This window comes from Pistacia vera, unplaced genomic scaffold, assembly GCF_008641045.1.
Source record: "Pistacia vera cultivar Batoury unplaced genomic scaffold, PisVer_v2 Contig216, whole genome shotgun sequence".
Classification (NCBI taxonomy): Eukaryota; Viridiplantae; Streptophyta; class Magnoliopsida; order Sapindales; family Anacardiaceae; genus Pistacia; species Pistacia vera.
The window spans coordinates 435124-454861 of record NW_022196020.1 but is presented as its reverse complement, the minus strand read 5'-3'; the positions used below and the strand labels follow the sequence as shown (position 1 = coordinate 454861).

At 35.8% G+C, this 19738-nt stretch overlaps 3 protein-coding genes and 2 non-coding genes across 12 annotated transcripts; 2 read left to right on the top strand and 3 right to left on the bottom strand.

Moving 5' to 3' along the window:
* The first annotated feature begins 1204 nt into the window (after window positions 1-1204).
* On the top strand, window positions 1205-5185 carry LOC116129983 (KH domain-containing protein At3g08620). Of its 3 annotated transcripts, none has more exons than XM_031415724.1 (7): window positions 1205-1507; window positions 1679-1767; window positions 2694-2845; window positions 3245-3361; window positions 3482-3610; window positions 3788-3931; window positions 4166-4283. In XM_031415724.1, the coding sequence occupies exons 1-7, from the start codon at window positions 1428-1430 to the stop codon at window positions 4169-4171; spliced, it is 717 nt and encodes a 238-aa protein (XP_031271584.1). In that variant the 5' UTR covers window positions 1205-1427; the 3' UTR covers window positions 4172-4283. The 3 variants fall into 3 exon arrangements, with proteins under 3 accessions (XP_031271584.1, XP_031271582.1, XP_031271583.1); XM_031415722.1 differs by lacking the exon at window positions 4166-4283 and adding an exon at window positions 4596-5185 and having other exon boundaries at window positions 1275-1507; XM_031415723.1 differs by lacking the exon at window positions 4166-4283 and adding an exon at window positions 4596-5185 and having other exon boundaries at window positions 1286-1507; window positions 3482-3598.
* Window positions 5186-7286: 2101 nt separating this feature from the next.
* On the bottom strand, window positions 7287-7379 carry TRNAY-GUA. Its single transcript has 2 exons — window positions 7343-7379; window positions 7287-7322 (listed from the first exon to the last, which is right to left on the bottom strand). It is a non-coding gene; the product is annotated as a tRNA-Tyr (tRNA).
* A 1950-nt stretch (window positions 7380-9329) lies between these two features.
* TRNAY-GUA lies at window positions 9330-9422 on the bottom strand. Its single transcript has 2 exons — window positions 9386-9422; window positions 9330-9365 (listed from the first exon to the last, which is right to left on the bottom strand). It is a non-coding gene; the product is annotated as a tRNA-Tyr (tRNA).
* Window positions 9423-11052: 1630 nt separating this feature from the next.
* LOC116129982 (protein RETICULATA-RELATED 3, chloroplastic) lies at window positions 11053-12616 on the top strand. The gene is made up of 2 exons (XM_031415721.1): window positions 11053-11172; window positions 11300-12616. The coding sequence occupies exon 2, from the start codon at window positions 11300-11302 to the stop codon at window positions 12371-12373; it is 1074 nt and encodes a 357-aa protein (XP_031271581.1). The 5' UTR covers window positions 11053-11172; the 3' UTR covers window positions 12374-12616.
* A 342-nt stretch (window positions 12617-12958) lies between these two features.
* On the bottom strand, window positions 12959-18108 carry LOC116129989 (putative zinc transporter At3g08650). Of its 6 annotated transcripts, none has more exons than XM_031415736.1 (7): window positions 17909-18108; window positions 17406-17443; window positions 16796-17292; window positions 16186-16470; window positions 15522-15650; window positions 14770-14867; window positions 12959-14108 (listed from the first exon to the last, which is right to left on the bottom strand). In XM_031415736.1, exons 3-7 carry the CDS (start codon window positions 17276-17278, stop codon window positions 13295-13297), a joined length of 1809 nt encoding a protein of 602 aa, XP_031271596.1. In that variant the 5' UTR covers window positions 17279-17292; window positions 17406-17443; window positions 17909-18108; the 3' UTR covers window positions 12959-13294. The 6 variants fall into 6 exon arrangements, with proteins under 6 accessions (XP_031271596.1, XP_031271597.1, XP_031271594.1 ...); XM_031415737.1 differs by having other exon boundaries at window positions 16796-17190; window positions 17293-17443; window positions 17909-18106; XM_031415734.1 differs by having other exon boundaries at window positions 16796-17517; window positions 17909-18107.
* Window positions 18109-19738: the final 1630 nt, after the last annotated feature.

The following is a 19738-nucleotide window of genomic DNA, read 5'->3' as shown; positions in this document are numbered from 1 at the left end:
TCAAATCATATAATAATTGAAAGAGCATCTCCATATATGTTGACTAATTCCTTCTACTCTTCAAAAACCATAATAATTCAAACAATGACCAAGTTCAAATAATACAAAATCCATAACATTAATCTATCTTTCCATGCTTCCACATTTAAAAACAAAAAAACAAAAGAAGACTTATACGAGACAATTTTACCATCTTATCATATTACTGTCGTGACAGCGACAAACAAAATATCTAGCTTACTGTGGTAACAACTTCTATTAAGACTATCATAATATTGTAACAATAGATATCACTAAATTATAGTATTGTTATTGATGAAAACAAAAATTTACATAGACGTAATATGTTTTTACACCCATCAGTGAATAGCCTAGATGGTTAGGACAAATTTTGAAGGTAATGTGTATAGGTGTAGAGTCTCAGGTTCGATTCTCTATATAAGTATCTGAGATTTAAGTGGGGGTTCGTGATGGTGAGTTGTTATACTAATCTTTTTCGAGGATTATTTGAGGTGCACGGAGTGGGATCGGACACCGTGGACCGTGGTTAAAAAACAAAAAAAAAATAAAAATGGATTGGATGGTAAGTATAGGTTTTCAATAGGTGGAGTGTGGATATAATTAGAGGAGTTAAGTATTGGTCAAAAAAGTGGTCAAAACGTGTTTCATATCCAAAGGCAAAGGGAAGTCAAGGGTATTTTGTATTTATTTATTTATTTTATTTTTTAAAAAGAGAAAAAAAAAAAAAAGAGTAAAACGACGACGTAATATTAAAGTGTAGGACACTCTCACACACACAGAGTCCAGCTAATACTGCGTTGGCAAACATCATTATCATCTGCCAATCATCTCTAGCAACTGTGGGGTCTTCTTCCACTTCTAATCTACAGCTTTGATGCCCTGCATGGTTCACACGTGTCATCATCTCCTTCACCAATTTATTACTCATCATATACATGTATCACACATGAAAAAATCCCCCTCCTCTCTCTCTTCTTCAACTGGACTCAACACAGCAGTAAAAAAATAAAAATAAAATAAAAATGCAATCTTTGAAGTCTAGTGTACTATTGTCCTCAACTTAACTGGCCACTGTGAAAAGGTTTAGATTTTCTTTACAGGGAGAGGTAGACAGACTTAGGCTAGGTCAGTGAGGGGAAATTAGTGGAGAAAATAATACTTTAATTATAGATTTGGTACCTTTTTTTTTTATTAAATTTCTGCAAAAAAAATTTCACAGTTTTTTATTTTTTATTTTTATTTTGGTTATTACAGACACCCCCTTTATTGATGGTGCTGTCACTGCTGTGTTTCTCCTTTTTATTCTGCAACAACCACAACTAAAACCCTTTTCCTTTTTTTTAAGAATCCATTCTTTTGTTTGTTCTAAATTCTCTAAAAAGGAAGCCAAACCCCAAAGCAAAACTATGTCAGGTTTGTATAATCCCAACTTCTCACCTGCAAGAGCTGCTTCTCCACAAATTAGAAGCACCCCAGATATTGACAGGTATACCCTCAACGAAAGTCTTTATTTTTTCTCACTTTTCACTCCATCAACATTCCTGACTGCAACTATAACTTGTTTATGTTTTCATACTGTTAATCTTTATGTTGGTTTACTTGTGTTTCGCAATTCTCTTTGTTTTTGATCTATGTCGGTTGGTTGTTCTGTTTCCAGTCAATATTTGTCAGAACTTTTGGCTGAACATCAAAAGCTTGGACCTTTCACTCAGGTGCTCCCGATATGCAGCCGACTGTTAACTCAAGGTTTTTTCTTAAATCTCTTAGTTTTGGATCTAGGTTTTTCTGCCTTTTAATTGGATTTTTTGGTTGCTCTTTGTTTTATCTCTTTAACTACATTGCCGCTCTTGCAACTGTACTTGTTTTGTGTATTTAGATCGTTTTGATTGTGTTATTGTTTGCATTAACATTAAGGGCTAGTCTTAGCTGCTTTTGAAATGATACAATCAAATATGCATCGCACTTTTCTTTGATTGTGGGATTGAGTTTATGAACTGGGCTCGATCACATGGTAGCAGTTGTTTTCTAGTTCATGTGATTTTAATTATCATTTTTGTTAAGTTATAGATGGTGTTTGAGGACTTGTATAAGTGTCTCCAAATGCATCATTTAAAGAATCACTGTAATTTTTTAGTTTAATGGGTATGGATTTAACTTCACGTTCGGCTCATTGGGAAGTTATGGAAGAAAAAAACTTTAATTGTTACATTTAGTGTATATGCTATGCACCAAGCACAAATCAGTAATGAGCATGAAGTTATGATTTGTAATCCATCTGTAGGCACGCCAGTGGCACTGTGGAAATTCATACTTTTGAGGTTGGATTTTAAGAGCCTTATAGAGTTTAGAAATTAATCAATTGACGGGGATAGTTTGAATCAGGTGTATGATGTGGTTGATGACTTGTATTAACATTCAAGGTGTAATTATCTTGTCTTTTATACCAATATGACGGTGGAAATGGTGTCTTCTTAGGCTTATTTCTTCGCAATTTTTGCTTACTTTGACTAATTTTTCTTCACCATGCATTGTTCTTTATTTTTTTCCTTGTTGCAATTCCTTCTTTCTTGTTCCTTTTATTTTTGTTTGTGTATGATCTCATATTCCTTGTGTTGATCCACTTATCTTGATTACAGATCATTTTCTCATATAAAATGCTCTTTTATGTGCAGAGATATTTCGGGTTTCTGGAATGATGCCCAATCAAGGATTTGGTGATTTTGATAGACTGCGGCATAGAAGCCCTAGTCCAATGGCTTCTTCAAACCTTATGTCAAATGTTGGTGGTACAGGACTAGGTGGCTGGAATGGCCTTCCTCAGGAGGTATCTGTTCTCTTCTTTTCAATTCTGGATCTCAATATTTTATCTGTGATTTGCGTTCTCATAAATATCAGTTTTGTTGCCATTGTGAAATCTTTGACATGTCTCATTCTAGCCACTATATATTTGCAAACTTTGTTTCTTGCTTCATATGAAATTTTGAATAAATGGAGTGAATTGCTGTTTGAGTTGTTCAAAATCGTATATGAGCTTGGCCATAGTTTCTCATATGTGTCTCTTATGCAAGAATGGTAGTTGCAGATTACTACCTACTTTTTTGTGTGCTTCTCTGCATACAATCTCTTGTTGTATGCTGTGTGCTCTCTGAATCATGAAAACCTCTTTTTGCGTTTCTATCACTGCTTTATACTAACACATGTAAATCCCATCACTACATAACAGAGAATAGGTGGACCACCAGGAATGACAATGGACTGGCAAGGTGCTCCTGCAAGCCCGAGTTCATATACTCTAAAGAGAATTTTGCGATTGGAAATTCCTGTGGATACTTATCCCAATGTAAGCTCTATACACAAATTGCTAGTTTGTTATGCCAAATTTGATTGGTTTATTGTACTGATGGAATTCATCTTAATGGGTAATAATATGTGGACTGTCTGGTTTACTATTGTTATTCAGTTTAACTTTGTTGGACGACTTCTTGGCCCAAGAGGCAATTCACTGAAACGGGTGGAAGCTACTACTGGATGTCGTGTGTACATTAGGGGAAAAGGTTCAATAAAGGATCCAGACAAGGTAAGCTCACCGGTAGGTTTTCTTTTTGGACTAATACTTACAGAAACTTGCAAAGTTTGCAATGATGATTTAGCTGTAAATGTCATTTTAGCACAGTGAATTTCCGAACAATTTGTTTCCAATTTATTGACATCAAAGATTGGTTCTGAATGCTAAACTCAGTTATTCTATATCTTTTGTCATCTCAAGGAAGATAAGCTGAGGGGAAGACCAGGATATGAGCACCTCAATGATCCACTCCACATCTTAATTGAGGCTGATTTACCTGCCAGTATTGTTGATATAAGGCTGAGACAGGCACAGGAGATTATAGAAGAATTGCTTAAACCTGTGGTATGTGTCTCTAGTATAGTTCTTGTCATTTTCTGTTTAAAACTTTTACAGATATATTGGTGTTTCCTTTGCTTTTGTCCTAAAACTTATTTTTCACTTCACAAGACTATGTTTGAAGAGGAAGATATGACAAATCATGTGGTTATGTTACAGAGAAGTGTGCTCTTCTATTGGATAAGTCTTGTTAGATGTCTCTAGGTTGATGCCTAATAAATTTCTTGTCCTTGTCATTAGTATTGAATTGCTGTTGAGGTTCACCACCTAAGGGGTTTTATTGTTGTTACTCGAATGGAAGCGTGTGGCATCATCTGCTGCCTGCTTAGAAGAAGTGAGGAGAGAGTTTTGTGGAAAGGCAAGTATTCAGTAAGATACCACCATATCGTTACCCCTTCCCCTCCTAAGCAATGCCACCCAATACCCGCTGTTCTGCAGAAATAGATGACATATGATTCCTCGAGTTGCAAGTTATTTTCGTTGTTTATATGACTTCCAGTCACACCTCAGTCAAAGATCGATTTGGTGAAATAATGAGCAGACGGAGATAGTCCAGTGATTTGTTAGGCTCATAAGTTCATGATTCAGTTAGCAAAAGGATCTACTTTACTGCATTCATATTTTTCATCTTTTTATTCTTTTTTTTAAATTGGAAAGCCTTCACATGCAGGATGAGTCACAAGATTTTATCAAGAGGCAGCAGTTGCGTGAACTAGCAATGTTAAATTCAAACTTCAGAGAAGAAAGCCCTGGGCCAAGCGGTAGTGTCTCTCCATTCAATTCTAGTGGAATGAAACGTGCAAAAACAGGGCGCTGAGAGTCTATATTTATCCCTATTTGAAATTTGTTTTCACCCTGCTCCAGAATTTCATGGCTGAGTATACCTTCTGATACAGCTCAATTCAGCACAGCTACAACAGGAAAGGATTAGGCTAACAGTTCTTGCTGGTGAGCTTTTCTGGTGGGTTTCTTTTATTTTGGCTTTGTTTTTGGGAAGAACAAAAAGTAAAACAAAGAATGGAAGACATTAAAAACAAAAAAAAAAATGAAGTTATATAGTTGGTTCTTGAGTTGTAGGTCTTGTTGAGGTCAGATTTTCCTGTAAACTTAATACATTCATTGGATTTATTCTTGTGTCAGTAACTTTGAGGAGTGTGGAATATATTTAATGGGGTCCAAGCATTAGGTCCTATCACAAGAAAATCAGAGTTTTGTAGGTGTGTTTATGTCTATATATTCTTATTAAAAAAAAAAAAAAAAGGCATTGAGATGATGAAATCATGTAAGTTGAGTCTGTACTGTTCTCTTTCTCATATTTATAATCTCACTCTGGATCTTGTCTCCACAGAGACATCTACCTTATTTAAAATGTGCTCAGATTAGCATAGTTTCTGTCTTTATGCTTCAAGTATATATATATATATATATATATTTTCCCTTTTTTTGGCTCTAGTTTTGTATCCTTTCAAGCTTAGTTAGGTAAGAGATTCCAAGATGAAGGTGGGGTTGTTAACTCATGTCTGCCCTTCCCATGTGATCAAGTTTTGGAATCCTATGTAGTATGAAGTCACTCACTCACTCACTCACTCTTCTTACCTTAGTACTTAAAATTCTGATTCTGCTTTTCTTTACTATCTCCACTAACAACAGTCCCATTTGGAATCCATGATAATTTACATAATGAATGACCTTATGGGAGAAAACTCAAATGGGATGGTTGTGTTAAGGCCTGTTGGGCAAACGTATGAATGATGTGCGAATAGAAGACGAATGTATGCGGTATCACCATCTTATTTATATAGATATTCTTCCCATTTTGTTATATGCAGGCAAGTATGATTCTACCTAAACTCTGTTTTTGTGTGTGTGTATGATCGCTTATGAGAGTGAGAGGTGACTGAAGTCCAACAAAAAATCTTTTCTTCTTCCAAATAGATGAAAGAAAGAGAAGATGATGAAATCCAGTTTCTTTCAATTAACTAAACCTAAAAATGGTGTTACATTCTGCATATCTGTCTCTCCATGCTTTGCTTCTTGTTTCTTCATTTACTTATTTAGGGTGTTATTATGTTGACCCTTTTCCAATAATCAAATCACTAGCCGCCCCAAATGACATTATTGGGAACCTTGGACTTGGACTATGATACTGATGGTTAACAACTATCAATAGTATTATTATTCAATAACATAAAACTCATGATTTAAATTCAATGAAAGATAAATAGGAGGGTTTAACCTTAAGGGGTTGATCTCGCGGTCAAAGAAATTTGTTTCTTTTTTTGAGTTCTTGGTTTTAAACCTAAGGGTCACTTATACAATAACATTGTAATTTGTTTGGTCTTTTGGGCTTATAGACAGTTTAATAGATTCTAAAAATTAGTTGAGATACCTGCAAGCTGGTCTAGACACTTTGTGGCATGTTTGACTTATTATTTTTATCAATATTTTCAATCCTATTCTCCAAATAATGTTTGGCACATTAATCCAGAAATATTATCCTATTTTTTTAATTACTTTTAGACCTCATTAGGTTATTAATTTCATCAAATACACCCTGAAAAAAAGTTTAAAAATTATCAAAAACACCCCCGTGACCCATACTTGTTAGATTCAGGCAACCACCGTCGGTGGTAGCCGAAATCTATACAACGGCCTACCTGTCGACCAGAAATGGTCAGAAGTTCACCGATCTGGCCGTGAACGACGACCAAATCTTGGCCATCGTTGACCGAAAATGACGGCCAAAGATGGTCATCGTTTTGGCCTTTTCCGATTGTCGCATTCACAACAGGCCGTAGATCTGACCTTTTCCGGCCATATCCGTGGTGGATCTGGCCGGGAAAGGCCATAATGACGCGTTACGACATAGATCCGATCGGTTTGTGTCGTAACACGATTTTTCGGCCAAATTCCGGTGGTGGTGGCCGGAATCTTGCACTGCAGGTGGTGGGGTGTTTTTGTCATTTTATATATTAAGGTATTTAATTAAATTAGCAAACCCATGGGCTTTTTCATAAATTTTTAAATTTTACCTCGTAATACTCTCCTATCCAACTACTCAATATTATTTCCAAAATTCTATCCAAAATAATAAATCAAACGCACCCTTGGTTACTCCAAAAAAATGAAAATATATGTGGGTTTATTTCATTTGCACCTGAGTAATGTTTAAATAAATAAAATACTCCAATAATTATCGGAAAAGTATTATATTTTCCTGGAAAATATCATGACATGTTCTAAAATTTCAGAGACGCGTTTATAAATATCGGAATCAATCCTGTTTAAGATAGTTGATAATTTTTTATAATTATTGGTTAATTTTTATTTTAAATAAAAATATTTACAAAAAATAAAAAATTCCGACCTGCCGGATTCGAACCAGCGACCTAAGGATAGCTACTTGGCTTTAACCTACTACAGTCCTCCGCTCTACCAACTGAGCTAAGGTCGGATTATTATTAATTTACCAATCATATTTTAATTAAGTGTAATTGTTTGGGTTAGTTAGAGATCATTTAAACACCCTACGGTTTTGCAAAAATATTAAAAAAAACTCCTAAAAACCAGGGACGATAAAACGACGTTGCAAGTCAACAGAAATCCAATGATGGAAGGGTAAATGAGTAATCTTACTGAAGTTTTTTTTGTTTGTTTCCCAATTTTTGGTTAGAAAGTACAATGGAAGAGAAAAAGTAATAAAAAAACTATTTGGATGGGGTTAAGATAACAAGAGTAATATTCGTTTATTTTATAAGATTTTCATATTTGGGTTGCAAGTAATAAAATATTACCGTAATCTTTTATTGCAAATAGTGATTGATGTTGGTAATTTGGGGGGATGGAGGGGGGTCATCTTATTACCTTACTGGAGGTTGTTATTAAAACATTATTAGGGTAATATGATTTTTCTTTCCATTTTATCTTTAATTAAAAAATCATTTCAGACATAATTGTACTCAAATGTCTACTAAATAAGAATTTCCTAACCCCCCTACATTTGAGAAATTAGCTAAAACACCCCAGTCACAAAAAAGTTTAAAAGTTAACAAAATACACCAAACCACTCAAGACCACCGCCGGCTATGACTCACCACCATTGACGTCAGTCGCCGTAATGGTGCACGACAGGCTGGATCTGGCCGGTTGTATGCTGATAAGGCTTTGTCCAGTGATCCATGGTCGGAAACGACCAAATCTGGCGTTTTTATGGCTTTTTCACGGCCAAAAGATGTGGCCGTGAAAAGGCTAGATCTTTGGCTTTAACATTTCACGGCCAAAGATTTGGCCTTTTCACTACTAGATTTGTGATCATTTCATAGCCACATCTTTGGTCGTGAAATGGTCATGAATCTGACAAATCCATGGCCATTTTCGGCTTTGTCGATGCACGGTCAGCCATATATGGCTAGTCGTGCACCATTCCATCGACTGCCGGGGTGATGGGCAGTGGTGGTTGGCTGCCGGCAGTGGCTTGAGGTGGGTGGGGGTGATTTTGCTACAAATTAAAATTTTATATGATTGAGGTGTTTTAGCAAAATTTCAAATGTAGAGGGTTAAAAGAATAATTCAAAAAATAATAATAAAAAATACTATTATACTAATATTTAAAAAATGGGATAATTTAGTAATCTATATAACATACTCATCTATTTATCCTCCTAATCAAACATATTATTCACCGATTTATTCGAACCAACTCAATACATTTTCTAAATATTTTCAGTAATCTTCGAGTAATATTTCTTTCTGGTAATATAATATAACCCTGTAGTAAAACATTATTTCATCCAAACGTTTCCTTTTTAAAAATTTTTATAACTTTTTCTCTTTCATTTTATTTTATTACCAAACATTGAAAGACAAAAAAGAATTCAATAAGATTACTGAATTACCATCACATCATTTGACATTTGTTGACTCTTGTAATGTAGTTTTATCGTCATCTAGTTTTCAAGGGTTCTTTTAGTACTTTTCTAAAAGAGAAGCCCATTATTTTGAGTGGGATTACTGGGACCCACCCGACTGGGTTAGGTAAAGTAGGACCCAAAATAAGACAGATTTGTAAATATTTAGAGTTACTGGACCCTTAGATAATTAGGTTTAGCTTCCCTAAATATTTAACTTCCTTAACCTTTTTGATTATATAAANAATATGAAAATATATGTGGGTTTATTTCATTTGCACCATAGTAATGTTTAAATAAATAAAATACTCCAATAATTATCGGAAAAGTATTATATTTTCCTGGAAAATATCATGACATGTTCTAAAATTTCAGAGACGCGTTTATAAATATCGGAATCAATCCTGTTTAAGATAGTTGATAATTTTTTATAATTGTTGGTGTTTTGATGGTTAATTTTTATTTTAAATAAAAATATTTACAAAAAATAAAAATATTCCGACCTGCCGGATTCGAACCAGCGACCTAAGGATAGCTACTTGGCTTTAACCTACTACAGTCCTCCGCTCTACCAACTGAGCTAAGGTCGGATTGTTGTTAATTTGTTAATCATAATTTAATTAAGTGTAATTGTTTGGGTTAGTTAGAGATCATTTAAACACCCCAAGGTTTTGCAAAAATATTAAAAAAAAACTCCTAAAAACCAGACGACGTTAAAACGACGTTGCAAGTCAACAGAAATCCAATGATGGGAGTGTAAATGAGTAATCTTACTGAAGTTTTTTTTTGTTTGTTTCCAAATTTTTGGTTAGAAAGTACAATGAAAGAGAAAAAGTAATAAAAAACTATTTGAATCGGAGGTAAATAAGATAACGAGAGTAATATTAGTTTATTTTGTAAGATTCCTATATTTGATTTGCAAGTAATTAAATATTACCATTCTTCTCGTTTTGCCCTTAATTAAAAAACCATTTCAGACATAATTGTACTCAAATGTCTACCAAATAATAATTTCTCAACCCCCCTTACATTTGAGAAATTAGCTAAAACACCTAAGCCACAAAAAAATTTAAAAGTTAACAAAATACGCCCAATCACTCAAGACCACCGCCGGTTATGACTCACCACTATTGACGTCAGTCGCCGTAATGGTGCATGATAGGCGGGATCTGGCTGGTTGTACGTCGATGAGGCTTTTTCTAGTGATCCATGGTCAGAAACGACCAAATCTGGCTTTATGGCCGTTTCACGGCCAAAAGATGTGGCCGTGAAAAAGCTAGATCTTTGGCTTTAACATTTCACGGCCAAAGATTTGAAATTTTCACTACTAGATCTGTATTTTCACTACTAGATCTGTGATCATTTCATAGCCACATCTTTAGTCGTGAAATGGTCATGAATCTGACCGTGAAAAGGCCATGGATCACAAATCCATAGCCATTTTCGGGTTTGTCGACGCACGGTCAGTCATATACAGCCAGTTATGCACCATTCTGTCGACTGTCGGGGTGATGGGCAGTGATGGCTGGCTGTCGGCAGTAGCTTGGGATGGGTGGAGGTGATTTTGCTATAAATTAAAGTTTTATATGGCTGATGTGTTTTAACAAAATTTCAAATGTAGAGGATTAAAATAATAATTCAAAAAATAATAATAAAAAATAAGATTATACTAATATTTAAAAAAATAGATAATTTAGTAATCTATATAACATACCCATTTATTTATTTTCTAAACCAAACATATTATTCATCGATTTATTTGAACCAACCCAACACATTTTCTAAACATTTTCATTAATTTTCAATGTGATATTTCTTTCTGGTAATATAATATAACCTTATAATAAAATATTATTCTATGCAAATGTTTCCTTTTTAACTTTTTTATACCTTTTTCTCTTTCATTTTATATTCTTACTAAACATTGAAAGACAAAAAAGAATTCAATAAGATTACTGAATTACCATCACATCATTTGACATTTGTTGACTCTTGTAATGTCGTTTTATCGTCATCTAGTTTTCAAGGGTTCTTTAGTACTTTTATAAAAAAGAAGCCCATGAGTGGGTTTACTGGGACCCACCAGACCGGGTTAGGTAAAGTAGGACCCAAAATAAGACAACTTTGTAAATATTTAGAGTTACTGGACCCTTAGATAATTAGGTTTAGCTTCCCTAAATATTTAACTTCCTTAACCTTTTTGATTATATAAAGTATAAACCCCCATCGATTTTACCTACCCTCGTCTTCCTACGCCGTATTCGCCGCCTGCCGTTCTCCACTTTCCTCTTCACTTTTCATTTCCCTTTCACTCACACTCCGAGATCCATCTCTTTTGAGGTACATTTTTGTTCCTTTTTTTATTTTTAGTCTTTTTTTTTTTTTTTTTTTTTCTGAATCATACTGTTAGTTCTTCAGCTTTAGATTACATTTGCGTTTTTTTTTTTTCCCTTTCTGTTTTGATCAGATGGCGTCGGTGTCTCGGCTCCGTTATCCCGTCGTCTGTTCAAGTAGACATATCCCTAACACTGATGTTTCTGACAATCGACAAATCTCTTCTCTACCTTACAAACTCCCCAATATTTCTGTCCCATTTCCTCGAGATCACCCTCTCCGCTTCTTTTCCGATAACAAAATTCCCACTCCCATACTGAAGCCGCCGGCATCTACCGGTGGCGGCGGTGACAGTGGAGCCGGAATCGGGAAAGGTGGCGGAGGAGGCGGTGGCGGAAATAGTGGAGATGGGAATAGTGAGAGTGGGGGAGATTTTGGTCTTTTGGGCATTTTATCAAACGGATGGAGATCAAGAGTTGCAGCTGACCCGCAATTCCTGTTTAAGGTTTTGATGGAACAGTTGGTTGGTGTTACAGCTTGTGTGATTGGTGACATGGCGTCCCGTCCAAATTTTGGTCTCAATGAGTTAGATTTTGTATTTTCAACTCTTGTTGTTGGGTCCATTATGAATTTTACTCTTATGTATATGCTGGCTCCTACAATATCTTCGACGGCTCAGACTTTGCCTGGGATCTTTGCAAGTTGCCCAACTAGTCACATGTTTGAGCCTGGTGCTTATGGGTTGATCAACAGATTGGGGACATTTGTGTTTAAAGGGGTTGTGTTTGCTTCTGTTGGTTTTGCCGCTGGGCTTGTGGGCACTGCTATTTCAAATGGGTTGATCAAATTGAGGAAGAAGATGGATCCCACTTTTGAAACGCCAAACAAGCCTCCACCCACTGTTTTGAATGCTCTTACATGGGCAACTCACATGGGTCTGAGCAGTAATTTCAGGTACCAGACATTGAACGGGATAGAGTTTTTGTTGGCCAAGACTGTTCCTGACGTTGTTTTCAAGACCTCAGTGGTGTTTCTGAGATGCTTGAATAATGTTATTGGAGGGATGTCGTTTGTTATATTGGCCAGAATGACTGGTTCACAGAGTGTCAATAATGAAGAGAAGACAGTGGCAGTGGTGGTGGAGGAGGAGAAGCAAAAGTTGGTGGGTGACAGTGAAAAAGACTTGCGGAGCAACCAGTCGACTTGATAGTGATGAGCTAATGTTATGTGTTTTTTTCAGTCATTTCTTGGCTGTTTATAACTTGGATACATTATATATATAGAGTTGCAATAAAATCCGAGATGACAGTCTAGATGTTTAGTTTATTGTTACAATTGTTCTAGCTTGTTTTTAAGGTTTAACACCAACTGAAAGCAACCTAGATGTTATGGTTGATTTTCTTTCTTGGTTTATTTATGTTAGCTGATGATTTAAACATATTTTGATGATATTTTTAGTCTGTTGCTATTAATAACATCATCCTGATATGCTAAAGACAAAAACATTGTAGTCCTGTTGTCGGCAATGTCTGGTTACAGCCAGCCAGAAATAATGATGTGATTTGTAAGTTGAGGAGATTACAAAACAAATCAGATGGGAGTTGGATGATTGCAGTATTTGGGTGGTTATAAGCCATTCGCAAGTGCACTGTCGCAATCAACCATATTAGGAGTTTAATAAAACTTAAAAGAGTGGCCGGTTTTATATAATTCAAAACCCTTTACCTGCACAGATGAGATCCTGAAAAAGAAAGCATTTCTATTATATCTCAATGTAAATTGCTGAGCATTTCTATTATATCTCAATGTAAATTGCTGTCTTGAATAAATTGGTTAATACCCAAGTGTTTGTATAAGAATAAAACAAGGTTAACCTAACCCGCCCTTACCACACCCTCCTCCCATTCTAGACAACAAAAAAAGGAAAACTAGAGTACAAATTGCAACCCCATCTTAGAATAGAATGAAACATCATACTCATCAACTTCCTGTATATCACTCTTTTTCGTGCGGTCGGACGTACAAATGTTATGAGTATGAACTTATATCCCAAAAGAATGCATGGCTACCAACTGTATCCACGAGCACCTCAACCATTATATCAACAAAGAGCTTTAGCAAGATCACGTCATCTAACAGCTTCTGGAGCAGAATTGCAATAAGGGGTGTGCAAGCAAACCAACTTGGTGCATGTTAAACACAGAGTAGCAAATCCAACTCCTATAACAAGCCCACCACTGCTTTTCCGCATGTCCAAACTCACGGATCTCTGCACTATTCTTACGAAGCTTGGGAATAATCCCCCACATGCAAAAACCATCACATGGTCCAGACCACTGTAGTCAATTCCTGCAAGTATGGCTCCAATGGCAGATGATGGACCCATGAATCCAATCAAAGCAGCTGCTGCAAGGGAGGCAGACCAGCTGTCAGTAGCCCCTAATATGCAGCTTGCCACAGCCGCACCTCGAGGGAGCCCGTGTAGGGAAACAGGAAGGACCATGTGCTGACCAAGTCCATAAGCCTTAGGTGCAGCCACTCCCAGTGCAAGTCCCTCAGCCAATGCATGGAAGGCCACCGCTCCACATGACAAGAATGACTGAAGGGTAAGAACGCTCACTGGAAAACTAGATGCTGTAGGCAAGGTAACTGCAGAACTTCTCTTCCGACCTGCAAGTTTTAATACACTGGAGCTCAATACATGGACAAATGCAGCCCCTGCTGCAAGCAGAGAAACAAGAGGAATAAATCCCATCTTTGCAGTGAAAAGTAGCTGCAGTGGCCGCCAACCACCAAGGACAAAGGCAATGCCAGAGGCTGTGCCCATGAGAAGGGCATGCTGAAGGTGGAAAGCAAGGGCAAAAGAAACAAGAACCATGCCACCGAGCAATGGCCCAAGACCAAAAAGCAATGACACAAAAAAGGCAGAAGCATCCTGTGAACTGCAGAGAGAAAAAAAAGAAAGATAAATTTAGTCCAGGTAAAGAAAAAAATATATGCTACCACAGTTGGGCCAAAAAAGAAAAAAGCAAAATCTGCATCAATGTTGGAATGGCAGGATCTTGTTTGGGATAAGAATATCACAATTCACCCACTTGGCAAGAGCAGAAAGTTCTCCTGAGGCGTGGGATGGTTAAGAAGTTTTGAATGTCAAAAACATTAAAAACATTAGTTATCATGCTGAATGTCGAGGCTTAGCTTTAACAGGGATTTATAATCTCATGAGGGATAGTCATACCACTATCAAGTCTGTCATAGAATGATAACTTGATGCAGTACTGATGAAGTAGTGAAGGAATATTCATCAAAGCAATGACTTCATCTTGGATTAATTAAAGATGGTAGATGCAAAAATCTATGTACACTTCGGTGCAAGTGTTGAGTATCATCTATAAACCACTGAATGAAAACATCTATAAATTGCATAAAGACAGACATTACAACACATTAATACTAGACTGAGTATAAATTACCACTAAGTGGCAAAGATGAATGCCAACAGAAAATAAGCGAAGCAAACTCAACTAGTTGGGATATCATAAAGGCATATCGCTATGCTGGTCATCCAGTCTCCTAAACAAATAAAAGATCAAAACAACTCACTTGTAATCATGGCTGACATTCTGAAACAAAGTGCTAAGAGCTTCCATAAAAGCTACAGAAAGTGTAGCTGCTGAGGCCACTGGAGACGGAGATGCTTCCTATAGTGAAGATGGCAGGTAAACAAACATCATGTCTCTAGAATCTGGGAACTTAAGTTGACAAATTTGAATTTAAAACAACAATACAAACAATATTCGGCTTCAAATCAAGTTCATGCTTGATCTCTCTGAGGATTGAGTACAAAATAGTAAAGTTGGTGAAGGCAGTATGTCGGACAAAAAGTACGTAGTTATTTCCAATACAAGTATTTAGAAGTACCATTTCATCCTAAATATAGGTCTCACTAACACATTTATGACAATAATTATGAACCTAAAACTCAACTAACCTAGAACAAATATGATCACAGAAACACAAGAATTATGACCATAAAATAAAATCTTGTACAATACTATAACTAACACAGGATGTTTAAAACAGAGTAGAAGGTGATGATACTCAAAGGATAAACATAATATTTCACATCTCATTATGCAACCAAAAAGTATTATCAGGGAAACAAATCTGAATTTTAATAGGAAGAAAAAGTATCATAATATCAAAATGTGTAAAACTCAATCAAGTCAAAGTTTTTAACAATCAATAGGGTACAGTTCAAACTAAACCAAAGACATCTGAAAACTTAATGAGAAATATGGCCCTTAAACTAAGGGGCAACTAGGTATTGTTGCATCTGGTGAGAAAAAAATTACCTTGAATGCGTCAGGGAGTACCTCAGCAACAACCATCCAGATCATACATCCAGCAGCAAAGCCAGTACAAAAAGGCAGGAATTTGTTAAAGGCATCAGCACATATAAATGATGGAACTGCTACAATAGGCTGCATAGTGAAAGAAAACTATTATAAGTTTAACCCTTTAAACACTAACTTTAAATTTTGATTTCTTCCACTTATCTGTTTGACACATACAAGTGACAGACCAAGATCCAGTCACCAAGGCTTTTCAAACTTACATAAGCACTTGAAGGAGCAACTTTGCTCAGGTAAGTTTGCGCACAATCAACTACTCAAATAACTAACCCAAAAGTTGCTCTTTTCATAGACCAAATAATTTGCAAATGATTATATATACCATGACAGATGTTTTGCATCATTTTACTTGGTGCATCAAACAAAATGATGAACAAAGCCAGCACAGACCAAAGTAGTTTTACCAACTTAAGATCAAGGATAACAGATATTTCTTACAGGATATCTAGTTCAGAGCTTTAAACTTTTAAATACATGTTAACTGATTCATAATTATTCCCTGGAACTATGACTTTACAGTAATGTATGATCAAAATGATTCATTTTGTCTTACATGGTTTGACAAGCGCAAAGGCCAACGGTGTACCCAATCATAAGCTGTTACCTGAGGTAAGGATGTGATTATACTCCACAGCATTGCATTTTGTGGAGAAACGCCTCTAGAAGCAAGCACCATACTCACAGCCAAACCCTCAGGTATATTGTGCACAGCGATAGCCAAAGTTACCAAAAGGCCTTGAGAAAAGCCTTTTGAGCCAGCAAAGGAAACTCCAACACCAGAGCCTTCACCAAATGAATGAAGAGTCATGATCCCGATGACAAGAACAACTTTAGTTGCATCTGCACCCTTTATGTCCAACATACTTACTTCGCCATATCGTTCAAGAAACTGAAAGAAATGATATTTAAAGTTATGGGAAGTTAGTACATGTAAACATGGGTAAACACACCAATATGTGCAAAAGTTAAAAGTATATGATTTGAAAACACAACATTAGGTCAATATACAAATATTGAACTTTTGATCTAAAATATACAAATTGAAAGAAACCACATCCACTGTTACTATGAGTTCATAACAATATTTAAGAATTGGCAAATGTGTCTCTACTATAAGTAATGCTAGTGAATATGTATTCAAGAAACAACAAGCAGTTTAGCAATGAATGCCAACCAAACTTTGTTAATAAAAAATGAAAGACCACAGCCATCACCTTTTTACAAAGTAAAATGAAAATTCCACCAGATAAAATCCCAATCATAACCCAATTGCCTGCACCGTGACCCTGTCCCTCCTGTATCAAGTCAAAGCTTGCGGCCAGCATCACACCAGAAGCCATTCCATTGCATATTCCGGCCCATTGAGGATTAAGCTCCACAAAGAAGAATGGGACTGCACCTAAACCAGTGGCAGCAGCCATTGCCAATGTAAATAAAGCTACGGTAGACACCGATACTCTGCTTTGACTACCCTTCTTCTCCCCCAGTCCACTATCGGTGTCATCAAAACTTGAGGTATTCTCAGTACCAATTCCATCTATAACATTGTTTCCTACATTTCTGCGAGGAGCAGCTCTTACCCTCTGTGAATTTGCACTTTCAGACTCCGCTGTGACACATCCAAATAACACCAAGGAGAAAAGCAAAATTAACAGAACCGGTTTGAATCTCAACCGCATTGTTCTTTGGCTATACATCACAAAAAATACACCTGTTTAAACAGCACCCATCATGTTGATTTTACTACGACAGAGAGACAATTCCATACACATGAATCCCTAAAAGAACGCCCTCATAAGCAAATTTTGATGCAGAATCAGGAACCCCAAAACACGTCAACAAAAATATGGTTTGGTCAACATCTGCCGCAATCCAAAAAACATGAATTTGTATAAGCAATTGTAACCGGGTTCCAATAGATAACCTGACACCAGAGCTATAAAAATTTTAATGTAATAATGCAGCTGCACATGATCTACAAGAAACACACCATTTATCTTCTAAAACAAACTACCAGAAAAATCAGGCGAAATCCCAAAAATATAAAGAATTTCGTTAACCCACTAAAAATCAGTGTGTGATGATTTCTCGAAATTGACAAAACACATTACAGCCACAACCCCAATTCAAAATCGAAAATGAGAGATCGTTCGCAATTCAGGAGAAATGAAAACCCAAAACCCAAAAAAACATCAATTACGAAGAAAGCCTAAAAAATTCAATAAAAAATCAAAAGAATAAGAGAGAAAATGTGATGCAATTGGAAGAAGGGTATGATACCCAATTCCTGAAATTACAGAAAAAGATTAAAAAAGAATGAAACTTACCAACCAAAACAAAGGATCTTGATTGATTGACAGTTGACACAGACCCTTTAATTGAATAAGACAGAGTAGAGTAGGTTCGAAGGAATAAACCCAAATTGATCTTCCTGCAGATAAAGTTTTATCATTTTTTTAATGATAATAAGAAGACGAAGTTAAAAAGGGAGTGGAATTAATTAAAAAAAAATTAATAATATGATAAATCATGGCACGTTGTTTTCAGGAAAGGATCCCGAAACCACCAAACTCAATACCACTTTTCGCGCTACAGCCTACAAGCACAAATATAACAAAGCGGTTTTTAGACAAGGCATAGAGACTTTAGAAAGTCAACAGAAGTACTTCGTCAGTCGGTGGACCGTTTTGCCCTCTACATTTTTGTTTATTGTAAATTAATATTATTAATAGGATTTCCTTTTTTTTTTTTTTTTTTTTTACTCTCAATTTTAAAACGAAGTTTTTAAATTATTGGTATTAGGGGTGGGCACGGGTAGCGAGTAGAACTATAACTTGTGGGTAAAATCAGAATCGGAATTGACACCTACCCGAAACCGACCCGGTGCAGGTAGGTTTCGATTCCATTTTATTGGAATCGACATTATGCGGTTCCAATTCCTATAGGTTTTGGAATTGGAACCTGAGAAAAGAATCTGAAGCAGGGACCCGGCTTGGAACCTGCTTGGAACTTGTTTGCGTTTTGGTTTTGATTGAGAAATTTTATGTGAATTGTGATGAATTGATTAAATTAAAGTATTGCCTAAAGATTAGAGGATTTATGAGTTACATTGGACACAAATGAATGAGTCATCAAAAGTTGAAAACTATTAAATGTAGGTTTTCTTAATTTGTTAGGGGTGTATTTGTAAACTTTTAATGTNTTTTTTTTTTTTTTCTTTTTATCTCAGTTTTAAAACGAAGTTTTTAAATTATTGGTAATTAGGGGTGAGCACGGGTAGCGGATAGAACCGAAATCTACGGATAGAACCAGAACCGAAACCTACCCGCACCGTGTCTACCTAAACCAACACAGTGCGGGTAGGTTCCAGTTCCATTTTATTGGAATCGATATTGTGCGATTCTGGTTCCTACAGGTTTCGGAACCGAAATTGGAACCTGAGAAAAGAACCTGAAGCGGGCACTCGACTTGGAACCTGTTTGCGTTTTGGTTTTGATTGAGAATTTTTATGTAAATTGTGATAAATTGATTAAATTAAAGTGTTGCCTGGAGATTAGAGGATTTATGAGTCACACTAGACACAAATGAATGAGTAATCAAAAGTTGAAAACTACTAAATGTAGGTTTTCTTAATTTGTTAGGGGTGTATTTATAAACTTTGAAGGTATTTTTGTCATTTTTTAAACTAATAGGGGTTAATTAATTTTTTTACAAGATACTTGGGTAAGGAACTAGAACCTGCACTTCAGGTTTCGATTCTGGTTTTTGGGAACCTGCACTATTCGGTTTTGGTTTCGGTTCTCCTGAAAAATGTAAGGTACCCAGAATCGCTTACTCCTAATTGATATTGGATAAAGATCAATTTATTTTTATCCAATTATTTATTTTTATTTTATTTTTTTATCTTTTATCAGTAGCTAAGATATAATATAAGATTCTATAAGATCTTTTTAGATTTTATATTTTTGGGTATTTTATTTTTGTGTATTTATTATTATTAATATCATATTATATTTGGACCAACTTACACGCAACTAATTCTCGGGGAGATGCAAAAGAAGTAGATAACTAGCACTTGTCGTACTACACTCAAACTATCCATCGCTAATATATATGTATACAACTAAATGAAAAATATAAAATGATAATTAAATATG

Coding starts and splice junctions, on each gene's coding strand:
- LOC116129983 (XM_031415722.1), top strand. CDS start 1,428: ATGTCAGGTTTGTATAATCCCAACTTCTCACCTGCAAGAGCTGCTTCT. Junction 1,508..1,678: donor AGCACCCCAGATATTGACAG/GTATACCCTCAA, acceptor TTCTGTTTCCAG/TCAATATTTGTCAGAACTTT. Junction 3,611..3,787: donor CAGACAAGGTAAGCTCACCG/GTAGGTTTTCTT, acceptor TGTCATCTCAAG/GAAGATAAGCTGAGGGGAAG.
- LOC116129982 (XM_031415721.1), top strand. CDS start 11,300: ATGGCGTCGGTGTCTCGGCTCCGTTATCCCGTCGTCTGTTCAAGTAGA.
- LOC116129989 (XM_031415736.1), bottom strand. CDS start 17,278: ATGTATAGCCAAAGAACAATGCGGTTGAGATTCAAACCGGTTCTGTTA. Junction 14,868..15,521: donor TACTCCCTGACGCATTCAAG/GTAATTTTTTTC, acceptor TCTTCACTATAG/GAAGCATCTCCGTCTCCAGT. Junction 14,109..14,769: donor AATGTCAGCCATGATTACAA/GTGAGTTGTTTT, acceptor TTCTCTCTGCAG/TTCACAGGATGCTTCTGCCT.